Source organism: Garra rufa, chromosome 3 (assembly GCF_049309525.1).
Source record: "Garra rufa chromosome 3, GarRuf1.0, whole genome shotgun sequence".
Lineage (NCBI taxonomy): Eukaryota > Metazoa > Chordata > Actinopteri > Cypriniformes > Cyprinidae > Garra > Garra rufa.
The window spans coordinates 19,448,573-19,475,984 of record NC_133363.1 but is presented as its reverse complement, the minus strand read 5'-3'; the positions used below and the strand labels follow the sequence as shown (position 1 = coordinate 19,475,984).

The following is a 27,412-nucleotide window of genomic DNA, read 5'->3' as shown; positions in this document are numbered from 1 at the left end:
ATGCCTTCATAAATAACTAATTTCTGATATACTTTTAAACCCCCATGATTAAAAAATAAACATTGTGACTGAACCCACAAATGAAGCAAATAGACAGAAACACCACAACTGATATATCTTAAACATAAACCTGAATAGGGTTGTCATCCTCCACAGGACGGCAATAAGTAGTTTCCTATATTATAATATTCATGAGGAGTAGATTCAAATAAAATAATGTTCAGTAAACTACCTGCACATACAATTTTAATATCTGCTATGACAGTGAATAAATTCTAGCAAGTTTTATTGCTTTACAATGGGGACACAAACATGAACATGGCCTATATCAACAGCTACAGTGAGTACTGCTCTTTTATAAGCTTTTTTAATAATTGATATCATGTTAATATAAGGATATTCAAATTCTGTAATGTTCTGTAATGTTAAAAATATTAAATAAATATCATATTTAATGGAAACAATCCAATAGCCCCTGCACTTACATACTTCACACCATTGGTTTAGCAATAAACAAACAATAACAATAATAATAATAAAATGTCTTGTATTTAAAATATAAGCAAAAGAGCAAAACTGCTACAACACTCAGAAATGAAAAATAACCACAGAAGGAAGTTGTAGTTTTTAATAACCAATTATTAGACCCCCTACCATAAAATCACAATAAAGAACTAGACATTTTTAAATTAAAGGTATAACATTCAAAAAAAGATGGAAAAGTTAAATGCATAATTTCACAATAAATATTCAAGTAGGTATCTCTCTTATAAGTGAATGTTGTCAATGCGGTAACAAAAAACAAGTAACCATTTTATAACATTATTCAGGTGGTGTGTAACAAGAAAATGAAAGCAGAAAGTTTGTTTTGAATTAAATTCATTTTCGGTACCTCTGACCCTTTGAATAGAATGTCGACTAGAGCTAGAATTAGGCTAGAAAGGGCTACCAGATCACCACCAGAAGAAAATGTGCCTATTCATGTGTCAAAATCAAGCTTTACTCGATTACATTCACACAGGCCTTGTGGACAAAAAACACAATTGCACAATAAACCATTTGTGCAAATTATTGTGTAATAATTGTTTAATCTAGAACGGCTTGTCAAGATAAATGTGTAATATGAACCCAAATGTTCTTGTGGATCATTACAGTTACCTGAAAACACAGTAAAGTAAATCTGATCTAAAACCAAAAAGTCACAGTGGTGTATTTAGTAAGTTATTTCATTAGAACTGCATGTTTAGAGGCACTTCAGACAAATGGTGATTTGCTACTAGATTTTGGGGTTGATCTGCATCACACAGAAAAGTCAGAACGGTAATGTAATGACAAACTAAGTGTTTATGAGTCATTGTGTTGTGCAATAAACAACCGTCTGTAAAATCTGGGCAAAAATAATTAGCAGGATAAATCCATCACTTTTTAGTGAGTTACATCTATACCCCAGGGAACTTTTAGCTTTTTTGCAAACATCTTATACGCTAATATTATTGCAATATCATTCATTTCAAATATGAAGCTTTCATTAAGTATTATTATTAGCACTGGTTTAATACCTCCTCAAAAAAAAAACTGTGACTTGATGTTTATGATTAAAAAGTTTTATAATAAAAGACACAAAAAGTTAAACTTGTGAACTGTAATAGGCACAAAAAAGTAATAACGAAACAAAAAATAAAAGTGATCAATTGCAGTAATAGTAGTCAAATGCTTAGCAGAGGCTTTAGCAGTGCTTGGTGAGGTATGCGTAATTATGTGCATGACAGTGAAAGTTATTGTAAACTATGTTTGTGTATGTGTACTTCAGCAGTGTCTTTTACCCATGACAGAGGTAGTGACGCACCTCGAGAGCCATCAACCCTCACTGCCATAAAACCAGACAATCTCCGCCCATTTGCGTCCCTACTTGCATGAAAAGCGTTCACGTGATCCAGACCTAGGGGAGTGGACTGGGCCGAGGTCTCAACTAACAAGGGTTACCCTGGAGACAACAAAGCCTCACAATAAACTATTCCCCTGTAATCCTATTTCAGTAGTAAATATGAACCTGGCCCAGCATGTGAAGTCAAAGCAAAAAAATAAGTTTTATGACACTGATATGTTTAACTACAACAGAATTCATTCTGTATGAGTAGATACATGCCAGATTACTCTCAGTTGTTATGAAGAACCTGGAAAAGTTTGATCCTGTAGAGATACCAAGCTATTTTGGAGAGGATTTTGCTGAAGACAAGGGGTGGGGAGGGGGGGTTGTCGGAGGGTGACCTTCCCCACTGGAGTGATGTGTGCGTCTCTGTCTGTCTGTTTACACATGAGAGCGGGAGGTCAAGTTGAGCCTTAGAGGCTGTCTGCTCCTGAACGGCAGGAACCACAGGATCTTCCAGCGAGTGCCAAACACCTCAGCCATCGCTTGCTGCCACGACCGGCGCGGTCCGCTGGGGGCATAGAATAAATTAAAGTATGCATCTTAAGTTGATGTAAAATAATGAAACGTGAACTATGCAGAGATCCTAAGAGCTTTAGGAGAGACCAGGTCTAGTTGTCACACATTACAGACATTATTTTCTCAGTGCAAGTTATTTATTTTTAATCAACTTCACCCTAAACATCTTGGCATTAAAGCTACAAAGTACCAAGTTACTGCACTAGAGGAAAGACGTTATTTTTGAACACAAGTTGACCTATTGTGCCCAGTAGCGGGGCACGTTCATTCTGTTATTAAACGGCATATTAGATGTTTTCCAGTAAATTTTCAACAATTGTAAAATATAAAACAATTCAGAAAAAAAACACAAAAGTACATAACAAACCACTGTTTTAACCATAAATGCTAAAATGATGAGTGTTTTGAACCAGATGTTTAACATCTATACTCCTATTCAAAAGTTTAGAGTCGGCAAGCTGTTTAAAAGAAGCCTCTTCAAGGTGGAAATTATTTGATCAAAATTTAATTTAAAGTAGTAATATTGTGAAATAATATTATAATTTAAAATATACATTTTTGATTTTAATATATTTTAAAATGTAATATATTCCTGTGATGGCAAAGCTAAATTTTTTAGAAGCCATTATTCCACCCTTCAGGACATAGGATTCTTCAGAAATCATTTTAATATGATTATTTGTCAAGAAACAATTCAAAAATTTTTGTTCTGCTTACTACTTTTGTGGAAACACAAAATAGAAAGTTCACCTAAACAGCATTTATTTGAAATGTCTTTCATGCGTCTTTTTTTTTTTTTAAATAATTAAAAGAAATTTAAAAAATGATATTTAAAAAAATTAAATAATAATAACAACAATAATAACAATAAAATATTAATATTAAAAATAATTACCTCTGACAGATACCAAACTTGTGAGGTTATTACATACAAAACCCTTGATTAGATAGATAGATAGATAGATAGATAGATAGATAGATAGATAGATAGATAGATAGATAGATAGGATAGATAGGATAGATAGGATAGATAAGATAGATAAGATAGATAGATAGATAAACACATTTGTGTGATTGGACTTTGACAACTAGCCCCAGTGTCCATGTCTACATGTAATAATTGTGTAGAGGGCATTAGATTATTATTAAATGGCTGAAATGATGCTGCAAGTTTCGATACTTACACGTCTTCCAATAAGTGTGACATCTTCTCTATAGTAGTTGTGTCCTGTTGTTGAAAACAATGAAATATATTGCTTTGTATCACCACTGAACTATGAACATGTCATTTCTTATAAATTTAAGAGACAATACAGTGAAATGATTTATGACAGCAAGTCAGTGAATGCAAGGGGTGAATTGGAGCGTTTTTTGATCTTTCCCACGCTGGGAGTGAAAACTGCTACAGCATACACTGAGACAAAAGAGAGACAGTGAAGCCGACAGCAGCAACACTCCCTTGGTGCCCTCCTCACCTTGCCAAGTTGGCACAGGGGCAAAAGGGCATCTGCCTGCGGACAATGGGACTGCGTGCATAGGGATGCTAAAATCCCCCCTGCTTGCCAGGTGAAGAGACGCGGCAAAGAGAGAGAGAAAAAAACTGAATATGTAAATAAGGTGGGATTAACAGAGGCGAGACTGTAGGGCCTGACAGTGGCTTTCTAGAACAATATGTGCTTTGTGTGTGATAAACAAGACAAAAACATAAAAAAGACTCTATTCCTGAAGCCATAGGACATTATGTAGGAAGTGCAACTTGAACTGTTAAAGTTAAATTCACATTGTGAACCGCTAGAGGACACACTCTTGGCCTGGAGTAGCCAGAGTCATGCCAATTTGACCTGGCTGCAGTTCAGGCTGAACTGATCTGGGCTCAGAGAGCATGCGTGAGGAAAAGATCTTTGCAGGGATCAATGATTAAGTCTGCTTGCTCACTTGCTATGACTGGCACGAGGCTACGCGCTAACCACCCTGTCAGACGCTAAATCTTCTAAGACATGACAACACAGGATAGCGGGGTGGTGTAGCTTGTGTGTTAAAGCATCTAGACTTTCCTGGCCTTTGGATAAGGAGATGGCTTAAAGGCAGGACAGGACACAAGATAAAACAGCTTAACATGGACTTTTAGCAACACAAGATTAGCATTGTAAAAGGAAGACTCCTGCAGTAATGGGTTAGTGTCAAAGGTCATCTAAAAGAATGATTGGACACAGCCTCTCTAATTATTAATGAGAAAACAATTACGTTTTAGTTGGTGGGATTACACAAATAAGCCTGTGTAGTTGTTGATGTTTTCATTTAATGGTTGGACATTTGAATATGGAAGACCTTGTGACAAGTGAGACGTGTTCTTTGACACAATTCCACAGCATATGGTGGATGCTTGGGGGTCAAGTCATCATGACTGGAAACCAGAGAATACGATTAAGGGGAGGTGTATTCTTTTTAAAGGGCTGCACTTTTTACCGAATTTAACTAGGTCACTACTAATCCTCTTTGCCCTGGCTATCACATGAAGTCATCAGTTAAAGGATCAGGGTTAAACATGATTATCCCACTCCCCCCAATCACAGCCATGTTTCAGGCCTAATCAACAGAGAAAGGATGGAGGACTAAGAATGGAGCGTGGTTACAGTGGCCACCATCATTGCTTTGACCTTAAGGATAGTTCACCCAAAAATTATGTCATCAATTATTTACCCTCATGTTGCTCCAGACCCATAAGACTTTTTAGACACAAATAGAAGATATTTTTGATGAATATTTAATTAATGAATACTCTGAATGAAACCTGAGAAATTTAACTTCCCTTCCGAAGGGAACTCTCACTGCGTCCTCTAGAGGGCGCTTTTGGGGAACGCTGCAGCGTGCCTCGAGTCTGAAGAATGCATAGAAAAACTACATGAAATGGCCGGCGCCAGCGTATGACGTCACCGCGGCGCGTCAGTCGCTGCCGTTGCGTCACTACCGGGCGACCATAACATAAAAGAGGCGCCCGTGCAACACAATACATCTTCGCTGTCTTCAGCTTTCCCGGTTTGGATGTGCATTGGAAGAAACGGTAAGAATCCTTTCTTTAAACTACTATCATGGCAAGCACTAGCAAGTCGTTTAAGCGGTGTGTTCATCCGTGTCCTCGTTATTTGACACCTGATGACACACATGAGCTTTGCGTATTCTGTTTGGGCGAAGAGCACACACGCGATGTCCTTGAGGGGGCATTGTGTGTACATTGTGAGCGCTTCCCTATGAAGAAGCTCCGGTCTCGTCTGTCTCTCTTTCTGAGGAAAGATGAGCATTCACTTGCCCCTCGCGGTTCGGGTCCTGCCGTTGCCGAGGCACGGAGGAAACTGAGCTCGTGGGGCTCGCAAGTGGAACTGGCTGACGAACTTGAGAAGGGTCTCTCTCTCTCGCCAGCCGGAGACGATGACAGGCTCCTAGCTGATGATGATGCGTTATCGCTGACGTCGTCAGATCCAGGAGCAAGTGCTCTTTTGGGTTCCACCCAAGAAGAACAGGAAGTGCTAGAGATGGATGAAGACGCTGAGGCTGAATCCTCTCTACCTTCCTGCCCTGCATATGAAGAGCTGCTGGAGGTTATGGACCGCGCCACGGCCAGGCTCGACCTGCCGTGGAAGCGGGCTAGAAAGATAACGCCGCGGGGTCGCCTCGACGAGCGGTATCTTTCAGGCCATAACCACCCAGCTCCGGTGAGTCTCCCATTCCTTCCCGATCTTCATACTGAGATCGAGAAGGGCTGGAAAAAGCCGTACTCGGCGCGCATTCATAGTTCGTCCATGGCGAACTATGCTAATATCGAGGGATTGCGTGACCACGGCTATGAGAGGATGCCCCCTGTGGAAGAGACGCTAGCCTGCTATCTCTCCACAGGGCGGGCCTCCTCTCTCAAGACTCCCTCTCTGCCTTCTCCGGCCCTGCAATTAACATCCCGGCTGAACGGCAGAGCATATGCAGCAGCAGGTCAGGCGGTGGGTGCACTGCACACCATGGCAGTGCTCCAAGCCTACCAAGCCGATCTGCTGAAAGACCTGGACAACAGTCAGGGTCTTTCCCCTGACCAGGTGGCTGAGCTCCGTCGCACCACGGATCTCGCTCTCCGTGCCACCAAGCAGGCCGCTACCCATATGGGCAGGGCCATGGGGGCTATGGTGGCTACGGAGAGACATCTGTGGTTGAACCTGGCTGATGTCGGGAGGAAAGAGAAGGGCTTTCTTCTCGACGCACCGGTTTCGCCATCTGAGCTTTTCGGTGCCTCCGTCGAGACGGTGGTTGAAAAGTTCAGAGAAGCGAAGACGCGCTCAGCTGCCTTCAAGTCCTTTATCCCTCGAAGGCCCAGGTCTCAGCCCGAACACCACAGGGGTCCTGCGCCGCCTCCTTCTGAGGAACAGAGGCAGGTGCAGAAGGCTAGTGTTGCATCCCGCGCTCCTCCTCCCCCTGCGAGCAGGTCTAGGAGGCGACGCGGATCGAGAGGTGGCAGACAGGATTTAAGGGAAGTCATCCAAGCGAGACAAAATTCTCGCAGGGGTCAGAGTAATACCTAATAAAACCTCTCCTTCCCTCGGTCCAGTCGGGTCGCCATTTTAATTCCCCTGTCGCCATTTAAGCTTCCTGCACTCCCCGGACCTATGATGTTCTTTGGTGGTTCTACCTGTATAGAACCCTAATTTACTGACGGTCTGGAATCAGGCGGTCTCTGAGGGGAGTCCCGCCTCTTTCTATGAAGCAGGATGCTCTTAAATGGGTGAGTATGATCCGTTTTTTACTTTGAAGGAACTTCATACTGTCTCAGGCCTGTGTATGTTTTCTCTTTCCACAGAAGAAATACGACGAGTCTACGGCAGACGCCCCCCTCTGATCCTATGGATTAAGGTTACGGCAGTGTTTTGCCCTCTCCACTCCACAGGCTGTGCGGTAAACCAACCCTTACAGCATACATTACACATAGGACCTTGTCCTCTTCAAGGTAAGCTCCCTAAGTCTTTCTTGGGTTTGCCCTTGATATGGTTATGCTGTCCTTTGCAGGCCTAGTGTAGACTTATGCCCTATTGAGACAGGAGCATAACTCCCTAGTTACGCCCCCCTTATGGCTGGATAGGCGTGTTGCCTGCAGGGTTAGGTTGCGTGTTGTATTTTTCCCTCAGAAAAAGGTGGAAACATCTCGACGGAGCACCCCTCCCTTCAAACGGTTGTATGGTGGTGTCCGTCTACACAACACTTGTTCCAGCACTATCAGGCTTCCCCCTTCAGTGGTTAAACGAGCAAAAGGAAATTTTCCTTTCTCCCTAGGTAAGCATTTTAAGATATTTATGGTTAAGATTGCACTTGTATGTTTAACTCTGTTGCAGACGGCCTCCGTGCGAGGATCCGCTTCGTGTCCTCTCCTAAATACGGTTTCCATGGAAACTGAGTGTCTACACCTGTTGAGACAGGCGTTCACTTGAATAGGAGTGCAGCAGACCGGAGTGCTCGCTGCGAACCCGGAGCAGGTTTGGTTGCTCCCTTTTCGGCGGAAAAGGTTCTTATTTGAGCTCCACCTGGTGACATGCTTTCCAGCTGGGGTCTTGATTCTCGGTCCATTTGGTGTGCGCTCCCCTTTCTGAGGAAGGGGTTTTTATGTAAATCTGAGTGCCACTTTGTGACTCTCTTCAAGTCGCCTCATTCTAAGCCTGAGGGCTGAGGCAGCACTTGATGTAGCATCTACACCCAGGCTGACGAATGTCTCCCCTACAGAGGGTTTGAGCATCTTTCAAAGCCGTCACTCTAGGATCGATTCTCGCCCCCCAGGCCTAGTTCCACTTCCCTTTCTGAGGAAAGGTTTACGAAGTGTCTGAACTAGGAAGCTGCCCTTATTCATTCCGGAGCTTCCCAGAAACTTTCAAGGCAAACAGTGCTCCCCTTTCTGAGGGAAGGGTTTGTTAAGGTTAAGAGCTCACGTTCCTCCCTGTGCGCAGGATTGCTGGAACATATCTGAGCTCCCCTAATCCAGGGTTTCCTTCAGAGCAACTTCCCAGGACTGAGTGCTCCCCCTTCTGAGGAATGGGTTTTGTTAAGGTTAAGAGCTCGCGTTCCTCCCTGTGCGCAGGATTGCTGGAACGGACCTGACCTCCCCTAATTCAGGGTTTCCTTCAGAGCAACTTCCTAGGACGGAATGTTTCCTCCCTCCTGAGGGTAGGAATCTACCAGGGACAGACCCTTGAGAGTTATGAATCTGCTACAAGGATGTTGGCGTGCCCCCTTTCCAGGGTTCACTTATAAGAGCACCACTCCTTGGTGGCCAAGTTCTCCTCCCTGTTTCCCAGGGTAGGAGCTTGACCTTCATGCTTCAGGTTTCTACTCTCCAGCCGTTATTCTGGATGTATGCTCCCCTCTATGAAGGGTAACAGTGAGAGCATTCGCTCCTGTTCGGTTGTGCAGCACCCCTTCTGGGAAGGGTCTTCTATGAGCACCAACCCACCTTCGTGAGATTGCCAGACCTTCATACAGGTCGCGTGGACCGGGCTGTGCACGCTTCCCCCCTTTTCATTAAGGGTTCCCTAAAAGACAGCAGTGCCCCCTTCTGGAGAAGCGATCCTCCCTATGGATCAGGGTCAGGATTTTTGTCCTCTACTATCGTCCACCATTTCAGGATGGTCTCAGCTCCATGTTCATCTCTGTTGACAGATAGCTTGCGAGCTTCTGTCCAGGGGAGGGTTAGTGTGGCAATCCCCTAACCATCAGGGTCATACCCTTTCTGTCTCTTCAGACGGCATGGAGCTGATAGTGAAACCCCCTGGGAAAACACTCCCCTTAAATCCGATCATGTCGGTAAGCGTCCCACGCTATGCCTGGGCGTCTTCCAGTTAAAACCACAAGTGTGGTAAGTGCACACACACCTGGGGCACTTCTATAAAATCCACGTGTTGGTAGGTTCCCACCAAGTTTGAGTTCCTCTTTTAAATCCTTTTTGGTATGGGTCACACGCTTTGCCTTGTTCCCATCTATTGAAGTCGGCTTACAACCCCGGTTCCCTGGGTTCGACTCCTTTGATATCTTAGCTGATGTCTTCTGACCATCCACTATTGGGGCGCGCCACTACTAGTGGCCCTTTGAACGGACCCAGGACAGGTTTCTGCCCTCTTATGGGAGCCAGTTCCTGAGGGAACTAGGCCCTATGTTGCGGTAGTTTCTGGTTCTGACAAGTCTAAGTTTCCATCGAAGCTTAGCCGTTTCCCTCAGAAGGAATTACTATAATTCCAAGCCTGAGCTGTGCCCTGGGTTCTACCCAGTCTGTAAGTGGGTAACAGGTCAGGCCTCTGGCCGGGAGGGGTAACGTTTTGACAGCCGTCACCACGTCCTAGTAGGGGCAATTCCTCTCAGAATTGTTGCTTAGTGCTCGCTGGCTTAGCATGCACTCCCCTCAGCATGGCAGTGTTGGTATACCGTTCCCCAAAAGCGCCCTCTAGAGGACGCAGTGAGAGTTCCCTTCGGAAGGGAACGTCTCAGGTTACGTATGTAACCCTAGTTCCCTGAGAATAGGGAACGAGACACTGCGTCCTCTAGGCTTCCTCGCCATGCTTCGGACGGTAAAGCTTCAGACTTTGAAGATGTATTGTGTTGCACGGGCGCCTCTTTTATGTTATGGTCGCCCGGTAGTGACGCAACGGCAGCGACTGACGCGCCGCGGTGACGTCATACGCTGGCGCCGGCCATTTCATGTAGTTTTTCTATGCATTCTTCAGACTCGAGGCACGCTGCAGCGTTCCCCAAAAGCGCCCTCTAGAGGACGCAGTGTCTCGTTCCCTATTCTCAGGGAACTAGGGTTACATACGTAACCTGAGACGTTTTACTATTAGTACACTTTATGAGTAAACAGTAATAAAGTACTTAAAGGTGCCATAGAATGCATTGAGAGAATATTTTAAATTGTTCTCTGATATCTACAGGTATATGGCATAGGAAAGGGCAAAAAATCTCCAGAAATGGTTTTACAGGTCCATTTACAACCTAGGATTTGCCCCTAGAATGAAATGCTCTGTTATTTGGAAGCTTCATGAATATTAATGAGCTCCGCTCTGATTGGCTGTTTCACAGAGCTCAATAGCTCGCACATGGATAAAAATATATTTTTAATTAGGAGCTCTAGCTGCTTTTAATATGCGGTTTGTTGAATCTGCCGTTTTGATTCGCGGATATTTTAGTGTGATTACTGTGATCGCATGTGCTCTGTGTAAAGTTACAATGCAGAGGGAGTGCTTCCTACCACACAAGTTGAGCTGCTCCTCAGTGATTCTTAAGATCTGTAAATCATTCGCCATCATCAACGCAGTTATTTCAGTCATCTCTCTGTTTATGTGGTAAGTGAAATCCTATGTATTGCAATGTAACAGGCTAGCGCTAGCATTAAGCTAACTGTGTCCCTTCAGTGGCCTTGTTTAACTGATGTGCTGACGTTAGTGATGATTGGGCGATGCAAATGTTGGAGGCGTAACTATTAACGATCTCGGGGATGTTGCATAACAGTCTGTTATGTTGGAATTGACCTATTTTTCGTTGGTCTTTTGCAAATACTAGATTTATATAAGAAGGAGGAAACGATGGTGTTTGAGACTCATGGTATATCATGTCCATGTACTGAACTGTTATTATTTAACTATGCCAAGGTAAATTCAGTTTTCCATTCTATGGCACCTTTGAAGGATTAGTTTACTTCCAGAACAAAAATGTACAGATAATGTACTCAGCCCCTTGTCATTCAAGATGTTCATGTGTTTCTATCTTCAGTCGCAAAGAAATTATGCTTTTTTGAGGAAAACCTTTCAGGATTTCTCTCCATATAATGCATATGTATGGTGCCTCCAAGTTTGAACGCAGCTTCAAAGGGCTCTAAACGATCCCAGCCAAAAGGGTGTTATCTAGCAAAACGATCTGTTATTTTCTAAACAAATTGATAATTTATATACTTTTTAACCTCAAATGCTCGTCTTGGCTCGTCTCTGCGATGCATAGTCTGTGAGATCCGGGTCAATACAGTGAGGATTTGTCAAAAAACTCCCAATTCGTTTTCATCTTCAACTTCAAAATCATCCTACAATGTTGCTTTACCTTTTTTGTAAAAGGCGTTTGATCTTCTTTGTATGTTCACTTTGAAAACACTGGGTCAGTACTTCTGCAGAGATGTAGGATGATTTTGAAGTTGGGGAATATCCTATATCCTAACTGTGTTGACCCAGATCATACAGACTACTCATGCGCATCGCAGAGACGAGACAAGATGAGCATTTGAGGTTAAAAAGTATATAAATTGTCAAGTTGTTTCAAAAATAAACGCGTTTAAACTGCATTTTAGAAGTTCAAACTTGGGGGCACCATACATATCCATTATATGGAGAGAAATCCTGAAATGTTTTTCTCGAAAAACAATTTCTTTGCAACTAAAGAAAGAAAGACATGGATGACAAGGACACGAGTACATTATCTGTAAATTTTTGCTCTGGAAGTGAACGAATCCTTTAAGATACATCATTTGCAAACTATTATTTTGTAGCTAACTCATGGTTTATAAATTGTAGTGTCTACATTGTTAATACAATAATAAGCTAGCTGAAATTAAATAGGACAGTTCCTAATTCATTATCACTTTAGTTAAAAAAATTAATTAATTAATTATTATTATTTTAATTTTTTTATTATCTTATAGGTAAAGTGGAAGATAATGTTTTTATCCTTCGTTTTTTACTCGTCGTTCGCTGACGCTAACTGATGCAATTAAACGTGATCTTGTGCATTTGTACATTTACTTACATTTGCAGAGGCACAAAAAATACAATATTTACATATTTATGTAAGTATTGTCACTGTACATTTTAATTTTTAATATATATTGAAAAGTGGTTACGTTTAAGCCAGCAGGTTCTCAATTCCATAATTCATCTCTGTAAATGAATATAATTTAAATTCAAGCCTCACACACTTTAATACCCTTTAAATATAACATATATGTTCGCTTCAAACTGGAATCATAGCGGAATATCCTGTGATGTCCACTTTGCAGGGCACTTACGGTTGAATAGAACAAACGTCTTAAGTGAGAGATACATACAAAATAGGGTCGTTCATTAAAAAGTTATTACTTGTAAAGAACATTTGTGTAAAGTGACTATATGCTTAATTAATGTAATTCTAACCATTTTAGAAGCACTTAGCGTTAATTCCATTAATGTCTAATAAAAGTAGGTTATTTCCTTTCATTTAGTATTTTCTGTGGCCTAAAGTGACAACTATATATTCCTGGTAACCATGAACAACTCCTTTATTACTGTATTCATTAGTGTGCATCTGTTGGTATGGTTAACAAGTTGTTAATAATAATATGTTGACTACTGTGACAATGAATGAAAAACTCACTATTTGTACATAACATTAATGTATTAACAATGTTTAGACAACAGTTTGCAAATGATTGTGCTTTGTTATTGTATACTTATTAAGTGTTATTCAGTTGGTTACACCAAAACACCACTGATCAAAGCACATACATAAAGCCTACTTTTTTAAGTGTCAACATTTTGGCTGTTTGGACTTTCAATGGAGGGACAGAAATCTATCAGATTTCATTAACATATTTTCATATTTCATATGTTTCTAAGATGAATAAAAATTTTGTATAGGTTTTCATTTTTGAGTGAACTAACCCTATAACATCATTGCATATAAAAGCACAAAAAGGTGAATTTACGAATTATTTGGCAAACTAAATAAACTGTATAATAGATTATTATCTGAATGTCAAAGTATGTGTGATAGAACGATAACCTCCATTTAAAATATTGGACAAAGTCATTAAAGTAGCAACAACATTCAATTTCACGCAAATGTGAGTTTAACATGTTTATAAACATTTTTTAGAGGAACACTAGATGTAACATAACTAGATTTACATTTCTTGAGGGAAATGCAAGTACTTGCAAGGCTACCTAAATTCTTTAGGTAGGTTTAGGTTTTAGACTTTGATTCTGTGTAAATAAAAAGTACCATCAGAGCTGTATAATATCCTGTTGTCATGACTCCAAAACACAAAATGCATCTTGTTTCCTGTCCATTGTGCATGAGAAATCATCACCAACTAGGGCTGGGCGATAAAACGATAACGATATATATCGCGATAGACAAGAGATCGACATCAATAAAAAATGTGTTCGATAAAACATACTCGGTTACTAACGTAACCTCGGTTCTCTCTAGAGAGGGAACGAGTACAATATCTCACAGAAAAGGATTTTCCCCTAGCGTAAGATACTTACGTAGTACGAGAGACCTCTCGTAAGAGAACATTCGATATTTTGTATTCTTCGTCGGCCCGCCCAGCCCCCCTTTAACGTTCAGTTCATAGCGCCAGATGATCACAATAGAAGTTAAGGTTATCTTTCCTACAGAACGGGTCCATGTTGTTGTATTAAACAAACTAAATAGCCTTATGTTATTTATCTTATTTACACGACGGCATTTGATTTCTGTCTCTACATGATCGCGCGTTTACAATGTCTCCTCACAGACGGGATCGCGGACTTCATTTATAAAAACGGACTTTATAGGGCGGAATGTCGCGGAATTCGTCGATTTTTGTAACAATAAATCAAAAGTTGGTCTGTTAATTAATTCAGATCGCGATATGGACTGGTGTCTGTGAAAACTGAAATGCAAAAAGACCGTTTCAATAAGAATCATGCATGTTCCGTTTGCCTCTATATGTATGAATGGAGGAGACGCATTTTATTTTCACTACACGCATACTGCACACGTGACGCTCCCGCTAATTTTTGGCCTTTGCATCTCACATGAACAAACAAACTCCAATAAATACATCTCCAAAGCTGCTGTGAGTGTCACTTTTTGTCAATTTTACCGTTTCATTAGTGAAACTAGCATCATTCATACTGTATTACACACTGAAACTTCACGGCAACCTGTCAAAATAAAAGTAAGGTTTAACATGTAACAGAACAATATTAGTCTTGTATTACTTTGTACAGTATAATGTAGGTGTTTATATATTCACATTTAAATAATTTACATAAAACAATATATATGATAAAAAAAATAAAATAAAGCGTCACCACTTAATTGTTGAAAAAATACTATTATTATTAAACCTTTTTTTAACTGAATATAATTTTCCTTCTATGTATTAATTTTAACAGTAAAGCTCAGTTTATTTTTATTTTTTAAAAATAAATCAGTGATTTTGCTTTCATTTGATTATCAGAAAAATTAAAACAAGAATTTCTGAAAAAAAAAAAAAAAAAGATTGTAAGGCCCTATTGTTCAAAATGTTGAAAGTTTTGGACTTATTTTTTCACTTAAATAAATATTTTTGTTATTACACAAAGTATAGGCTAAAGTACCGGGAAAGAAGTAATGTTGGCTACTGGCAACCAGCAATCTGTGCAGAAATAAATATTATCAGCCAAGTACTTTGCAACAACCTCTGACCTGTGGTCAAGCCGTACTTCTGGGCCATAAATTAGCTAAACCATTCACTTCATCGACAATGAATGGGGTTTGAATTGAGGATTAAGAGATAATTAAGTTTATATTGTGACTTTAGACTTATGTTTACATTTTAATTATTTGAGTTTTCCATGGTTGTTGACATTTCTGTCTTAATAACTGAGGGGATTATGATCAGAGGCAGGTTAAGTTTAAAATAAAAATGCTTGAGTGTAATATTTTTCTCCTGGTCCTTATTTTAAATGGGTCATAAAAATATCAATAATTATCGATATCGACCGATATGAAACACTGATATCGTGATATAGTTTTCAGCCATATCGCCCAGCCCTATCACCAACTATGTATGCACTGCACTGTAAACGGCTATAGACCTTTTTCCTGAGCACAGAAGTAAGTCCGACTCTTAACTGAAAGAATGCTTTGCATTTCCGGTCTGCATTGTTTCTAGTCAAATTAGGGTATATTCCGAGCTAATAAACTAAAGTTAAACCTATTAAAATGTTTTTAAAAAGCACATGGCTCCATAGCGCCATCACTTGGCAATGTCGCAATGACCGTCATTTGTCAGTGCCTCACTTTAATGAGTGTGTAGATGACACGAAGCAGCGGAAGGTAGCTACATTAAAAACACATGGACACTATTTGAATGGGTTCCTATGGAAACCGGAACAGAAAAGCATTCAGTCTGACGTTAGAATTCGTAATGGCGGCGCTCATCGTTTACTCAGGAAAAAGGTCTATACAACCCCTGGCAAAAATTATGGAATCACCACACTTAGATGTTGTTCACCCATTTTTTTTACTTCATAGCAAATAAAAAATAAATCACAGATATGACACAAAACATTTTTTTTTTTGCTAATTCAACATTCTGGTTATGTGAAACACCTCAAACAAATGAGATTAAGCTCTTTTCATTAATGGAACATTATTTCCTGGAACAATTAAGGAATCATTCAATGTTCAGTAAAAATATGGAATCCTTTTGATGCTGTATTGTTGCTGCACCTCTAGCAATTATGGTGGTCTGAATTGTTTAGGACATAGTCTTCACTAATGAAAAACAATATTCTTCATCATGCTGGTTCCGACTTTCTTGAATAGCCGTTAACAAATCAGCTTTGCAAGACCAGTTTTTCATGGACCAGTTTTTCAATTTCCACCATACATTTTCAATCGGATTGAGATCCGGAATGTGTGCTGGCCACTGAGTTCTTCAAGAGTGCATTGTCATTGAGTTGATGTGCCTTTTCTGAAGAAAAGCTTTAACACTCTTTGCTCTGTGGCAAGGTGCATTTTCAAACTAACATTTTCTATTGATGGAATGAGAAAAGTGTCCAAAGTTTCAGTGTAAACCTGTGAATTGACTGTTGAGGTAAGGATTGCCATTTCCCCTGGTCTTTTACCTGACATGCAACCCCATAGTATAAATGAGTTGGGAAATTTGATTGTTTTCTTCAGGCAGTCCTCTTTATACATTTTATTAGAACGGCACAAGACAAACTTCCAGCATTATCTCCTTGTCCATTGCAGATTTGTGATTCATCACTAAAATATCACTTTCATCCAAAAAATCCACACTCCTTGACTTCTCTTTAGCACACTCTAATTTTGTTTTCTGTTGTTTATGTGTTAATGCTGGTTTTCATTTGGCCTTTCTATATGTAAATCTCATTTGATTCAGCCGGTTTCTTATGGTTACACATCGACTCGTGTTTCCGCCCATTTGTTCTTCATTTGTTTTGTTGTGCATTTTCTATTTTCAAAGCAAATTGCTTTCAAATTTCTATCTTTAATCTTTCCATTTTGTTTATACTTACACCAAAATTTAGAAACAATTCCAACAATTTTAGAAACTTCTAACTTAGATCCAACTTCTTTTGCCACACTCCATGATGGATTTCCATCTTCAAGGAGTTTTTTAATCCTTTAATCATTTCAACTGACAGCTATCGTGTTGGGGACATGTTTCCTTACAATTTGCCAAGTTCAACAGCTCGTTAAGGTCTGTAAGTACTCTCTTTTAACTGCTGGCCAATTAGCATTTTAGATATGTTTAGATATTTGTTTCAGAAATACAAATCACAAGCTGATTCCATCATTTTTTTCCTCAACATTGAATGATTATATAAGTTTTCTTCTACTTGATATGGAAAATATTTTTCTATTAATTCAATTATTTTCATTTCATTAGTTTGAGGCATGTTTCACATAACCAGTATGTTGAATAATTAAACAAAAATTGATTTGTTTCATACCTGTTCATTTGTTTTAAAGTAAAACAATTGGGTGAACATCTAAATATAGTGGTTCCCAAATTTTTGCAAGGGGTTGTATATCAGGGGTGTTCCTGCTCCCCCATTTGTTCAGTTAAAGAAAAAGCAAAACTTACTGCAAGGATGCCTTTGACTTGTGTGTAGAAAAGGCTGCTCATTCCACCAAACATGATCAGCCCCATGAAACAGGACCCACGAAGAAGAGCCAACTCATGACGTACCGCAAAGTCCACCTAAAAAGACAACCATGTTACACATGTGCTATAAATGCTCATGGACGAATAAGACTATTTCCAAGTCAAATTGTTATGCTACACATGCACGAAAGGGATTTTTGCACTGCAGGCAGTATTGGGAAGTGATGTGACATATTTTGCTTGATTCTTTTTACTAAAGGCTTTTCTGTGTCTATTACACCAAACACATAGAAGCACACACAAATACACAAAATCCACAATATTTTGCTTCTTGTGGGAAAGCTTTTCCAGGAGATAACGTCACTATCTCTCCCATGCAGCCATTTCTGTGCCCATACAGCATCTCTCGCTTCTCAGCTGCGTCTGTTTACTCACACACAATGCTCCACAGAATAAACAAAAACAGGAAATTGAGAGTTATGGGCTTTTATTTGCAGGCGGTCTGCCGTTGCCATGATGGCTCAGCTGTTCAGCTGCATTCAAGTTGGAATGATGCTCCTTTGAATTTAAATGCTCTGATAGAAAATACACCACTATATTCCTGATTCTTGAGACATGCAACAAAGCAAGTCCCACAACGTCACCTGCCATTAGTTTTTAAAGTAGCCACTGTAAAATTTCTGAACATTATTAGAAGTATGTGATGTTAATGTTCTTAACAAAATGTTCTTATGGTAATGTTCTTAATAAAGATGTAGAATTTAATTTGATTTTCTTTAAATGGTAAAATCACATTATCAGTCACTACCCCAATGCCACTAGTCCTCAACCCACAACTCTAAAATAAATAAAATTAAAATCTTTAACTTAAAGGTGCAGTGTGTAGATTTTTGCGGCATCTAGCGGTGAGATTGTGAATTGCAACCAACGACTCCCGTCCACCGCTCACCCCTCCCTTTACAGAAGCTACGGTGGCCCACACGGGATTAAGATGTCGTCGTTTTAGACAGCAAAGAGTAATTAGGTTTCTTTTAAAATGTAAATTAAGGAATTATATTTACTTAATAATTCAATAAAACGATGTTATTGTGAATATTACAGTTACATGTTCATCATTGTGCCAGTGTTTTTCCGCTAGAACAACAGTGATGAAACGCGATCTGTAGAGCAGTTTGTCCATTTAGGGCTACTGTAGAAACAATACGGCGACTTCCATGTGAGGGGACCCGCGGTGTATGTAGATATAAACTGATAATTCTAAGGTAATAAAAACATAATGGTTCATTAAGTAAGGTCTTTATACACCCCTGAAAACATAGTTATGTATACTATATTGCATTTCTGTCTAGAGATCATCTTAAATATTACACATTGCACCTTTAAGAAAAAACAGAAATATAAATATACATCCTTAAACCTTAACATTTAAAAAAAAAAAAATGGACATCAAGTAGTTTGGCAGCTCTCTCTACTTCTGGTCAACATTGTCAATATTAATGAAATCTAAATCCAGAGTTTATCCTGAAGATCTTATTTCCATATTTCATCTAATGTGAGTTCAAAAAGGTTACACAGACTCTGTTGAGTTTTATAGTGTTTTTTTTTGTTTGTTTGTTTTTTTTAGGCAAGTGTTTTTAATATTTATATTTCTCTGTCTTGTGTACCAACTATGTAAATTACAAGCATTTCCAATAATTTTTTTAACCAGTCTGTAAAAATATTACATTGCAAATTACAGCTAAAACATGCAATAAAAAAGAAAAGAGCCAAACTCTGGGAACTTGCTGTTTGCAGGTGTGTTTTGAATGAAGTGATATGGCATCAGACCAGTATAACTGATCACTGCATGCAAATACAACTTGTATTAAGTTTCTCTTATTCAAAGCTTATTCAGTACTTAACAGTAATGCTGATGCCACCTGCAGGTCCCTAATCTCAGTTAAGTGGTGCAAATCCAGTGTTAATCATCTGCCTCCATTGAGAAGATTCCACTAAACCACAGAATAATAAAACTGGCTAAATAAAAAAATTGCTCACTGCCATATAATATGCAGAATATTTAATATTTCTGCAAAGCAGTATACATCTAACAATGTTATGCATATTGTACTGTATCCCACAATGAAATGCACCCGACTTAGCTATATCAAATGTGATGAATGAATTTAAAGTCATATCAACTGCAATTTTTTGATTTATTAGTAAATTAGAAAGCCTAAAGTTGCCAGACCATTGTACTAATAGCCACCCAAATAATAAATATGTTAAATGTAAGCGAAAAGTACAATGCTATTACGATCGCTATACAATAACACTGTCATCAACACGAAAAAAATGCTTGTTCAAGGATTTAACGATATCATGGCCCATATGTACTGTGTTTGCCTAAGACAATGTGAAGTCGAGGTCAACCCACATGATTCTAATGGAATAAATTTACTTTGTAATAGTTATTCAATGATTAAAATCTATAAAACGTACAGTAAGCACTTGGGACAGTATAAATGGAGGTGTGTAAATGAAAGACGTCTTACCCGGTCCACCGAGGACAGGGGCTGGAAGTAGTAGTACTGGCAGAAGTCCAACACCAGAGTGTAAAGACTCAGAACCTGAGTGTAAAAACACAGCTGCAAAAAGAGCCAGTGGTTATCCTCCCCAACACAGTTATTAATCCTGTGCAGACAGACAGGAAAGAAACAGAGACAGACATTGTTCAGGAATTTGCTAAAAATTAAAATAAGAATTGCAAATAAATACACTACTTTAATACCTAAAAGAATAAATAATATATATATATATATATATATATATATATATATATATATATAATATATATATATAATATATTATATATAACAGTATAACAGTGATGTAAATGCAGTGCAATGCAGTAATGATGTCTCTGTATGATATTCATGCTACTGTTTTGCAACTGTTTGGTTGCTTACATTCTTCAAAATATCTTCTTTTGTATTCAGCAGAAGAAAGACATTCATACAAGTTTGGAACAACTTGAGGGTGAGAAAAGATGACAGAATTGTCACTTTTGGGTCTTTAAGAGAAATCACACCATAGGAAGAAGCAACAGAATAAGGAACATAAGAGAAGAGAGAAAGGGCAGACAGGGCCAAAAGAGAGAGCAGGGTGAACTGTTAGTAAAACGAATACAGAAAACGATATGGCCACGTTTTTTTCCTTCTCTTCCCTCTGCCATTACAGGCGATGACAGGGAGTCACGATTTGCTGAGTCCAGACAGACAACAGCCTTCTTCGGCTGTACTGTAGGGCTGGACTTAACACAGGCTTCTCTGGTCACTTGATATTGCCTCTCTCTCTGTTTTACCTCTCTACAGAGACTTCATTAAACTTCCTCTATACAAAACCCACCAGGAATGTAAAGCTGTCTGGGGTACAGGGTCTTTTAAGGTTATACTGTGAACTTGGGTCAACAGGCCAGATTTCAATTTGGAACCTAAATGGTTGTAAAAATCTCAGCATGTCTCACATACAGATAACAAGTCTTTTTTTGGGGTCACTGTTAATAATACTTTTTTTTTCACATGCACAAAAATACATGTATGATTTACAGATACAGCACTTTTTTAAAAGACTGCTGTTCTCACACAAAAGCTTGTAGTGGAGTATTGACTTAATTATTTCTATTTCTTGTTAAAGTTTTACCAGGGACAGTGGTGGTCCATGCGACGGACACAGTGGCCACAGCGGCTGCAGTGGTGTGACCTTTTTGGTCTCATCGTGTTGCATTTATTGCACAGTTCCCAATTATCTCTCTCTGAAATGACAAATAGGCAAATAAAACGTAAACCAAAAAAATAAAAACCATTTTTGTGTTGATACAAAAACTTTAACTAACAAAAAAAGGTCTTCACTGACATCTAGTGGTATTCAGAGAAAAAACTGATTTTGATGTTCTGAAACTATTTTAGACTTGTGTCATTTTTAAGGACAAATTACTGTATAAATTTGCTCATCCATGCGACAATGACACTTCTTGAAGTTGAAAACTGCTAAAAGAATAAAATATTACTAGTTTTACACAGATTTCCTAAACACTGTTCTTCTACTATTGGTTGATTAAGTAGAGAGTGCTGGGATGCTCTCCCTCTCAACCTATGAAAAGGTTACTTACAGCTGTCTCTACAAAATGTATTTACTATCATCACGTTAATTTCAGCAGTAACATTTTGGAAATTTTAAATATTACAGTGTATCAATACATGTAAGCCTATATTATGTAAAATAAATTTGTTGCATTAATCAGAAATGTTTTTCATAAACTGGAACATTAATAAATATAATAAGTATAAGTGTTCTAATTTTCTCATTTACAATCTCATTTTGACAGATGTCGTTTCCTTGCTTCAGAAAGAAATTTTTGATGATTTGATATGGATTTAAGTCTGTTAAATCCACAAGTGTACCAAAGTAAACTGTCCATTGGATCACTTGTACATTACTATAACATTCTAAAAATTGTCCAACATAAGCAAAGGTATTAAGACCTAAATCACTGAACACTAAGGTATACTGCCCTCATCTGGTTAGTTAGTGGAACTTCATTAAGTAGGTTAAGCGTTTGGTCTCTGACTCTATAACAGTTAAAACACACATTGAAGAGCAGACACATAAGCAAAAACATTTACGTAAACTTAACTCATCTTTAGAATCCATATATGTACATATATATATAAACACATCCATGTACATATAAACATACATTTTGCAGTAAAAAAAGGAAATAAATGTAATCGCTTTTATGATAATAACAAAGAATGGCAATTATGGTAACAAACAATGACACATTGTTTAAATTTGTTTCTCATTTTCTCATCTGATTTTGTGTCTGTGGGGCATTTAGCTTTGCCAATTTAGCTGAACAATAAAGGCAGATCAATAGTTTGTTTGTTTTTAATATTAGATTATTGCATCCTGATTAAACTCCAAAGTGCAGAGTTTTAACAAGGCCACTTATTAAAAAATCCTTCAAAATGCATGAAACAAAATCATTTACTAAATTAAATAAGGGGGTTGAGATTAGTTTAGACAGAATGTGAATTAATAGCATACATGGATAGATATGCTGCGTTAGAAAAAAACAAAAAAACAGAAAATTAGGTTTCATACCTGCGAGTGGAATTTTGGGGTCCTGAGCAAGTTTTCCGGGGTCGGCAGTGGAAGCCCTGAATAATGCTGAGACGCACAGAAGTGATGCAAGATAGTAAACTTGAGAGAAAGAAGGAAAAATAAAATCACATTTATCACAAAAGTCGCATGGGAGAACAATTGCATTACCATTTAACACAAGTTACTGAAAATTAAAAATAAAAATTGTGCAATTAATTAACACCTACCCTCTTAAAGTTTAGACTCCATTCATTCTTTGTTTTATTGATAGCACACCTAACACTGAACTTATCTAATTTTAGTTTTTGTAAATTTTACATTGTTACATTTCAAATAAGTGCTTTCTATTCAAAGAAAAATGTATCATGGTTTTCACAAAAATATTAAGCAGGACCATTTTCCAAAAAACAAACAAAAAAGAAACTCCTTTACATTTGCCTGCTTTCCCACTCACTTGAATCATACCTTGGATGGTTCATTCAATAGTATTTGTGCACATGTATGCCAAGTGGAAACAGTAAGTAGATCTCTGTCAACAATCTGTGATTGAATGACCAAAAATCAGCACTATCCTTATTTTTTAGATCTATTTGCATAATAAAATGTGCTTAGTCTTAGCATATATTTACTAATTTGTCAACTGTGTCCTTTACACAAAACCTAAGGGTAGACACTACATTTTTCATGCCACTGACTTCCCTTTATGCGGGAAACAGGACACACAAGCTCATGCAAATTTTGCTGCATTCCAAAGTACAAGTTTGGTGAACTCTTGACTTGCAAATTCATATCACATGACCATTAGAAGATTGGTGTGTCACAGTGTGGCCTCTTAACTGAATTAAAACAATGCAAACTTTAAATCTGCAAAATTGCAGCAAACTGGAGTAGATTGGCCATTTTTACAGTTTGGATCTATTATAAGTTGAATTATGTTTTATAATTTCATGTAATTTCATAATATTGTTATATCCATACAAATTTTGCATGCTCAGTCTAGTCTGACCACAGCCTACTTAAATGTTTAACACTATTCTTCTGTTGTGTAATATTTCCTTCAGAAAACCTAGTTACTCCTATGTTCACAGAGTGTCAGGTTTGCAATTAGTTATGAACCGTTGATGTGTATTGGTAAAAAAAACCTGTTGTACATAAACCTGTCCTGCTACTCTACTTACTCTCACTGTGAACAAGACCTCATTATCTCACTTCTCTGCTCTAATCTAATAAGAATTCAAGTTTTAACTGACTCATTTGACGTTTCTCCCTGATGACCTACACAAACCAGATTGTAGAACAATGAGATTTCAGTAAAACTATTCTCTTCTGAAACTTAAAAAACTGATTGCAACACATAATAGGGGCTGGTATCAGTAGAACATGGTTATAGAACTTACAGACCACAATTGCAGGAGGTATGTGTCCCTCTGCATAATGTGGCAACAGCACCAGTTTGGGAATGAGGAAGCTGTTATAGAGCCAGACAAACAGCACCATGCTTATGCAGAACCAGCCCATGGGGTCCACCACAAAATGCAGTCGTAGCTTCATCCTTCCAGATAGTGTAAGTGCCAGGATAACTTAAGCAGCTACTGATAACAGACAGAAGCAGAGTTCAGATCAATGGTAGCTAAAAGTACCATTTAATATGGAACATATTGATTTGTTCTAGGCCAAAAAAGGATATGAAAAATTAACCAGCGTATACAATAATGTCTTCACAAGCACGTCAATTAAATAAAGCAGGTCTATGGTGTGCTTCAGTCTAAGATGCAGCTCAAACGATAGTCCAATTAATAAGACATTCTAAAAAAAAATTTATATATTTTTTCTCACATTTTTATCCCAATAATATATTCTGTAAAGACTTTTGGATCTCATCGTATATAAAAATGTCAAAAAATCAAATCAATGTGCTCATTACAACAGAGATTGGTGGATTAAGAAACTGAACAATATAAAGTGGGACACTTTCTAATAATTTGTCAGTGGTGTAGATTTAAAATCTGATCCAAATGGTCAAATCAACGTGGATTGAGTTTTCTGCAGATTTTTACAAATGGATAGATATATGCATAATGTTAAATGCTTAAGTGTTCCAGTATTACTATTGTATTAGATCAATTAGTATAGTATTTCTATTTACCAAACTGTAGCCTAGCTCCAATTAAAGGTGTCATGAAGTGCCTTTGTTTTTTTATTTTGTACTGTTCTCTGAGGTCAACTTATAATGTTATCAAGGCTATTTTCTGTCCTGTTTTGACCCACCTCGTCAGAACTAAATGCCCACTGGTATGACTGGCTAACAGTTGTGTATGCTTGACAGTCTACATCTTTTATAGATGGAAGCTGCTGCAACTTTGGTTAATAACACCTAAATACTCCGTATGTATCAAAGCTAGTGACCACGCAATAAAAAAAGTTACCCACACTTGTGTGGTGCGACATTATTGTCAGATCCAATATAGGTGGCACAGCATCGTCTTTTAGTTTCAGTCTTTTTAAAAATCCTGCCTCAAATTGTGCCTTGGTTTTAAATGAATCCACAGTAAAATTAAGTAAACAAAAGACCAAGTTCTTACTGACGCAGTCTGGAACTTCATAAATAATAAAGTGCATCCCCTCTTTCCTAATGTTAGGATCAGAAGGAAGGCGATGCAAAGACTGTGTTTTTCCACTACTTGGCAGTGCACAACGTCTTGTTGTCTTCTGAGCCATCTTTATCTTTAGACCCCATTATCTATGTAAATCTGTGTTTGCCTCTCTCATTATTTACTTACTACATATGCGAAACAGTGGACAGGGCTAAACAGGCAGTGATGTAGAAGCAGCTGTTGATCTTCTTCTGTGGAGGTGGTGTTTAGCCACAGTATTCCATCATAAAGTGGCACATTCCACAACCTGTCATTTTGACAGATTGGCTTCAACATAAAGCAGTTTTTGAGAATGAGAATGTTTTGAGTTTTGAAACTTACAGGGTGTTTTATAATACAAGGACCTCTTATATGTCAAAAGATCAAGAGAATTTTGATTTCACAGTTCATGACCCCTTTAAATGCGGTGGTACTCAAGATTTGTGTTGCTTTAAAAACTTGCATATGAAGGAAGTGAAAGTGGATTGGATGAAGATTTACATCAGTCATGTAGTACCTTTTAATGGTGTCAGTCCACAGAAAGCAGCAGCAGCATCATCATAGTGGCTTTAGCCATAACAACCTGAAACACACAAAACAAAAGCTAGATAGCTGTTTGTTTATGTAAATACTTCCACACAAAAACCAACAAACAAACAACTATTTTAATCTGTATGTATCAGACATGTGTCTAGAAAAAACACAAGGATCCCAAAATGGTTAGTTAAAGAATAACTTCTGTGCAAATTTTCAATAAAAGTGATGAATGAGGTCACATGAGAGACACCTACTGGACTACACTGGCTTTGTTCATGCATACGCCCATGTAGATAGACTGATCTTGCGAAACATTTGAGCAATGCAAAAAAGGCACAGAAAAAAAAATTAAATGAATAAATAAAAATAAATGATAACATTGTTTTGACTTCACATCTACAACACCACATCTCTGCATCTTATAATAGAGATGGACTGACAGTTCTCCTCATGTTGTGAAAACACACACAGTTTAACAAATCAGTTCAATTCACAAACAGTCACAGCTAATAAAATAACTAATGTAAACGTTCTAATTTTAGAGCGTTTCAAATATTTTAATGTCTACTCATCATATATATTTTTGTAACTAGTAAACATGTCCTGGCAGCCAATGGCTTATGATGATGAGTGATGCCCACGAGGATGATACACAGCTGAATAAAGTCCAGGTACACAAACTCACAACCTGAGAAAAGTATTATGACATTAGATTACCGAATCGAATCATAAGTATACTAACCGATTTTTTCAGACGGTAGTGTCTCCGTTTGGAGTCGTGGGTTTAGCGTTGGATTCTAAGATTGAAAGATATCAGCTCTTCCTGGACTGTGATTGTACGGAAGCCGCAAAGTGTGAAACGCTTTTCGTGGGCAGCGGCGCTGAACTGTCAAAATAGCACATGACGTGCGTGCGGTCAATGTATGAAAACACCTTATTTACATCTATAAAAGCCCTTATAAAAAAATTAACAAAATGACAAAGTTCAAGACTTTCTACATTTTGAAGCTGCCAGTAAATAATTCGTGCATTAAGTTAACATTTTACACAAAATTTTAATTAAATTATACATCGTTGATGTGTAGCATTCCCAGCTGAACATATGCACTTTACTCTCCAGGAACTGATGTAAATATTTATTTCCAAAAAACACCGTAAGAGCTGCATAAACACAAACAAACAAACTCATTAGACATCTGGCCACAAATTGTGCAAAAATGCTCATTATAAACCTACAAACTAATGAACACACACTTGCAATCAAATTGGTGTACACAATTAATACAATGTGACAATCACATTTTTAGTATACAGGTAATAACCTTGCTTTACTGTACTGTAGCAAGCCTGAATAATATGAATTATTTTAACACTTGACAAACTTCTTTTAAAGTGCTACCTGAATGACTACTACAATCTCATTTTAAAGTGCAATATGAAATGAGTTAACTATGAATTAATTTTAGTACAACTGACGATTTCAATTTAGAGAGAAAAACATAACACATAAAATGACCAAAAAAGACCTGAATTACTGTAAACAATCAAACCAAGGAATGCAAACCAAGAGAAACAATAACACTAACGAGGCTGCTAAACACTTTAAAACCTTGCAGATGAAATTAAAACAATACCTTGTGCCCTTTATCAGCCAGGAGCTAAGAGGTAGGGAAAAACTTTTTAAACTTTTAGACAGCGTGAAAAGTTCATGTCTCTTCTCCATTCGCG

General features: G+C 38.1%; 1 protein-coding gene across 5 annotated transcripts; it reads right to left on the bottom strand.

Annotated features, from left to right (window-relative positions):
• Positions 1 to 488: 488 nt before the first annotated feature.
• On the bottom strand, positions 489 to 27,412 carry zdhhc21 (zDHHC palmitoyltransferase 21). 5 transcript variants are annotated; one of them, XM_073835816.1, is made up of 9 exons: positions 27,319 to 27,412; positions 25,665 to 25,730; positions 23,912 to 24,106; positions 22,515 to 22,613; positions 21,051 to 21,162; positions 19,904 to 20,042; positions 17,349 to 17,465; positions 3,631 to 3,674; positions 489 to 2,438 (listed from the first exon to the last, which is right to left on the bottom strand). In XM_073835816.1, exons 3-9 carry the CDS (start codon positions 24,063 to 24,065, stop codon positions 2,309 to 2,311), a joined length of 795 nt encoding a protein of 264 aa, XP_073691917.1. In that variant the 5' UTR covers positions 24,066 to 24,106; positions 25,665 to 25,730; positions 27,319 to 27,412; the 3' UTR covers positions 489 to 2,308. The 5 variants fall into 5 exon arrangements, with proteins under 5 accessions (XP_073691917.1, XP_073691918.1, XP_073691915.1 ...); XM_073835817.1 differs by having other exon boundaries at positions 23,912 to 24,103; XM_073835814.1 differs by lacking the exon at positions 27,319 to 27,412 and adding an exon at positions 26,427 to 27,266.

Bases quoted from the DNA above. Each gene is read 5' to 3' on its own strand.
- zdhhc21 (XM_073835816.1), bottom strand. From the start codon at position 24,065: ATGAAGCTACGACTGCATTTTGTGGTGGACCCCATGGGCTGGTTCTGC. The intron at 22,614-23,911 runs GTAAGTTCTATA...CTTTCTCTCAAG, and splicing joins ACCTCCTGCAATTGTGGTCT to TTTACTATCTTGCATCACTT. The intron at 21,163-22,514 runs GTATGAAACCTA...TTGTCATTTCAG, and splicing joins CCCCAAAATTCCACTCGCAG to AGAGAGATAATTGGGAACTG.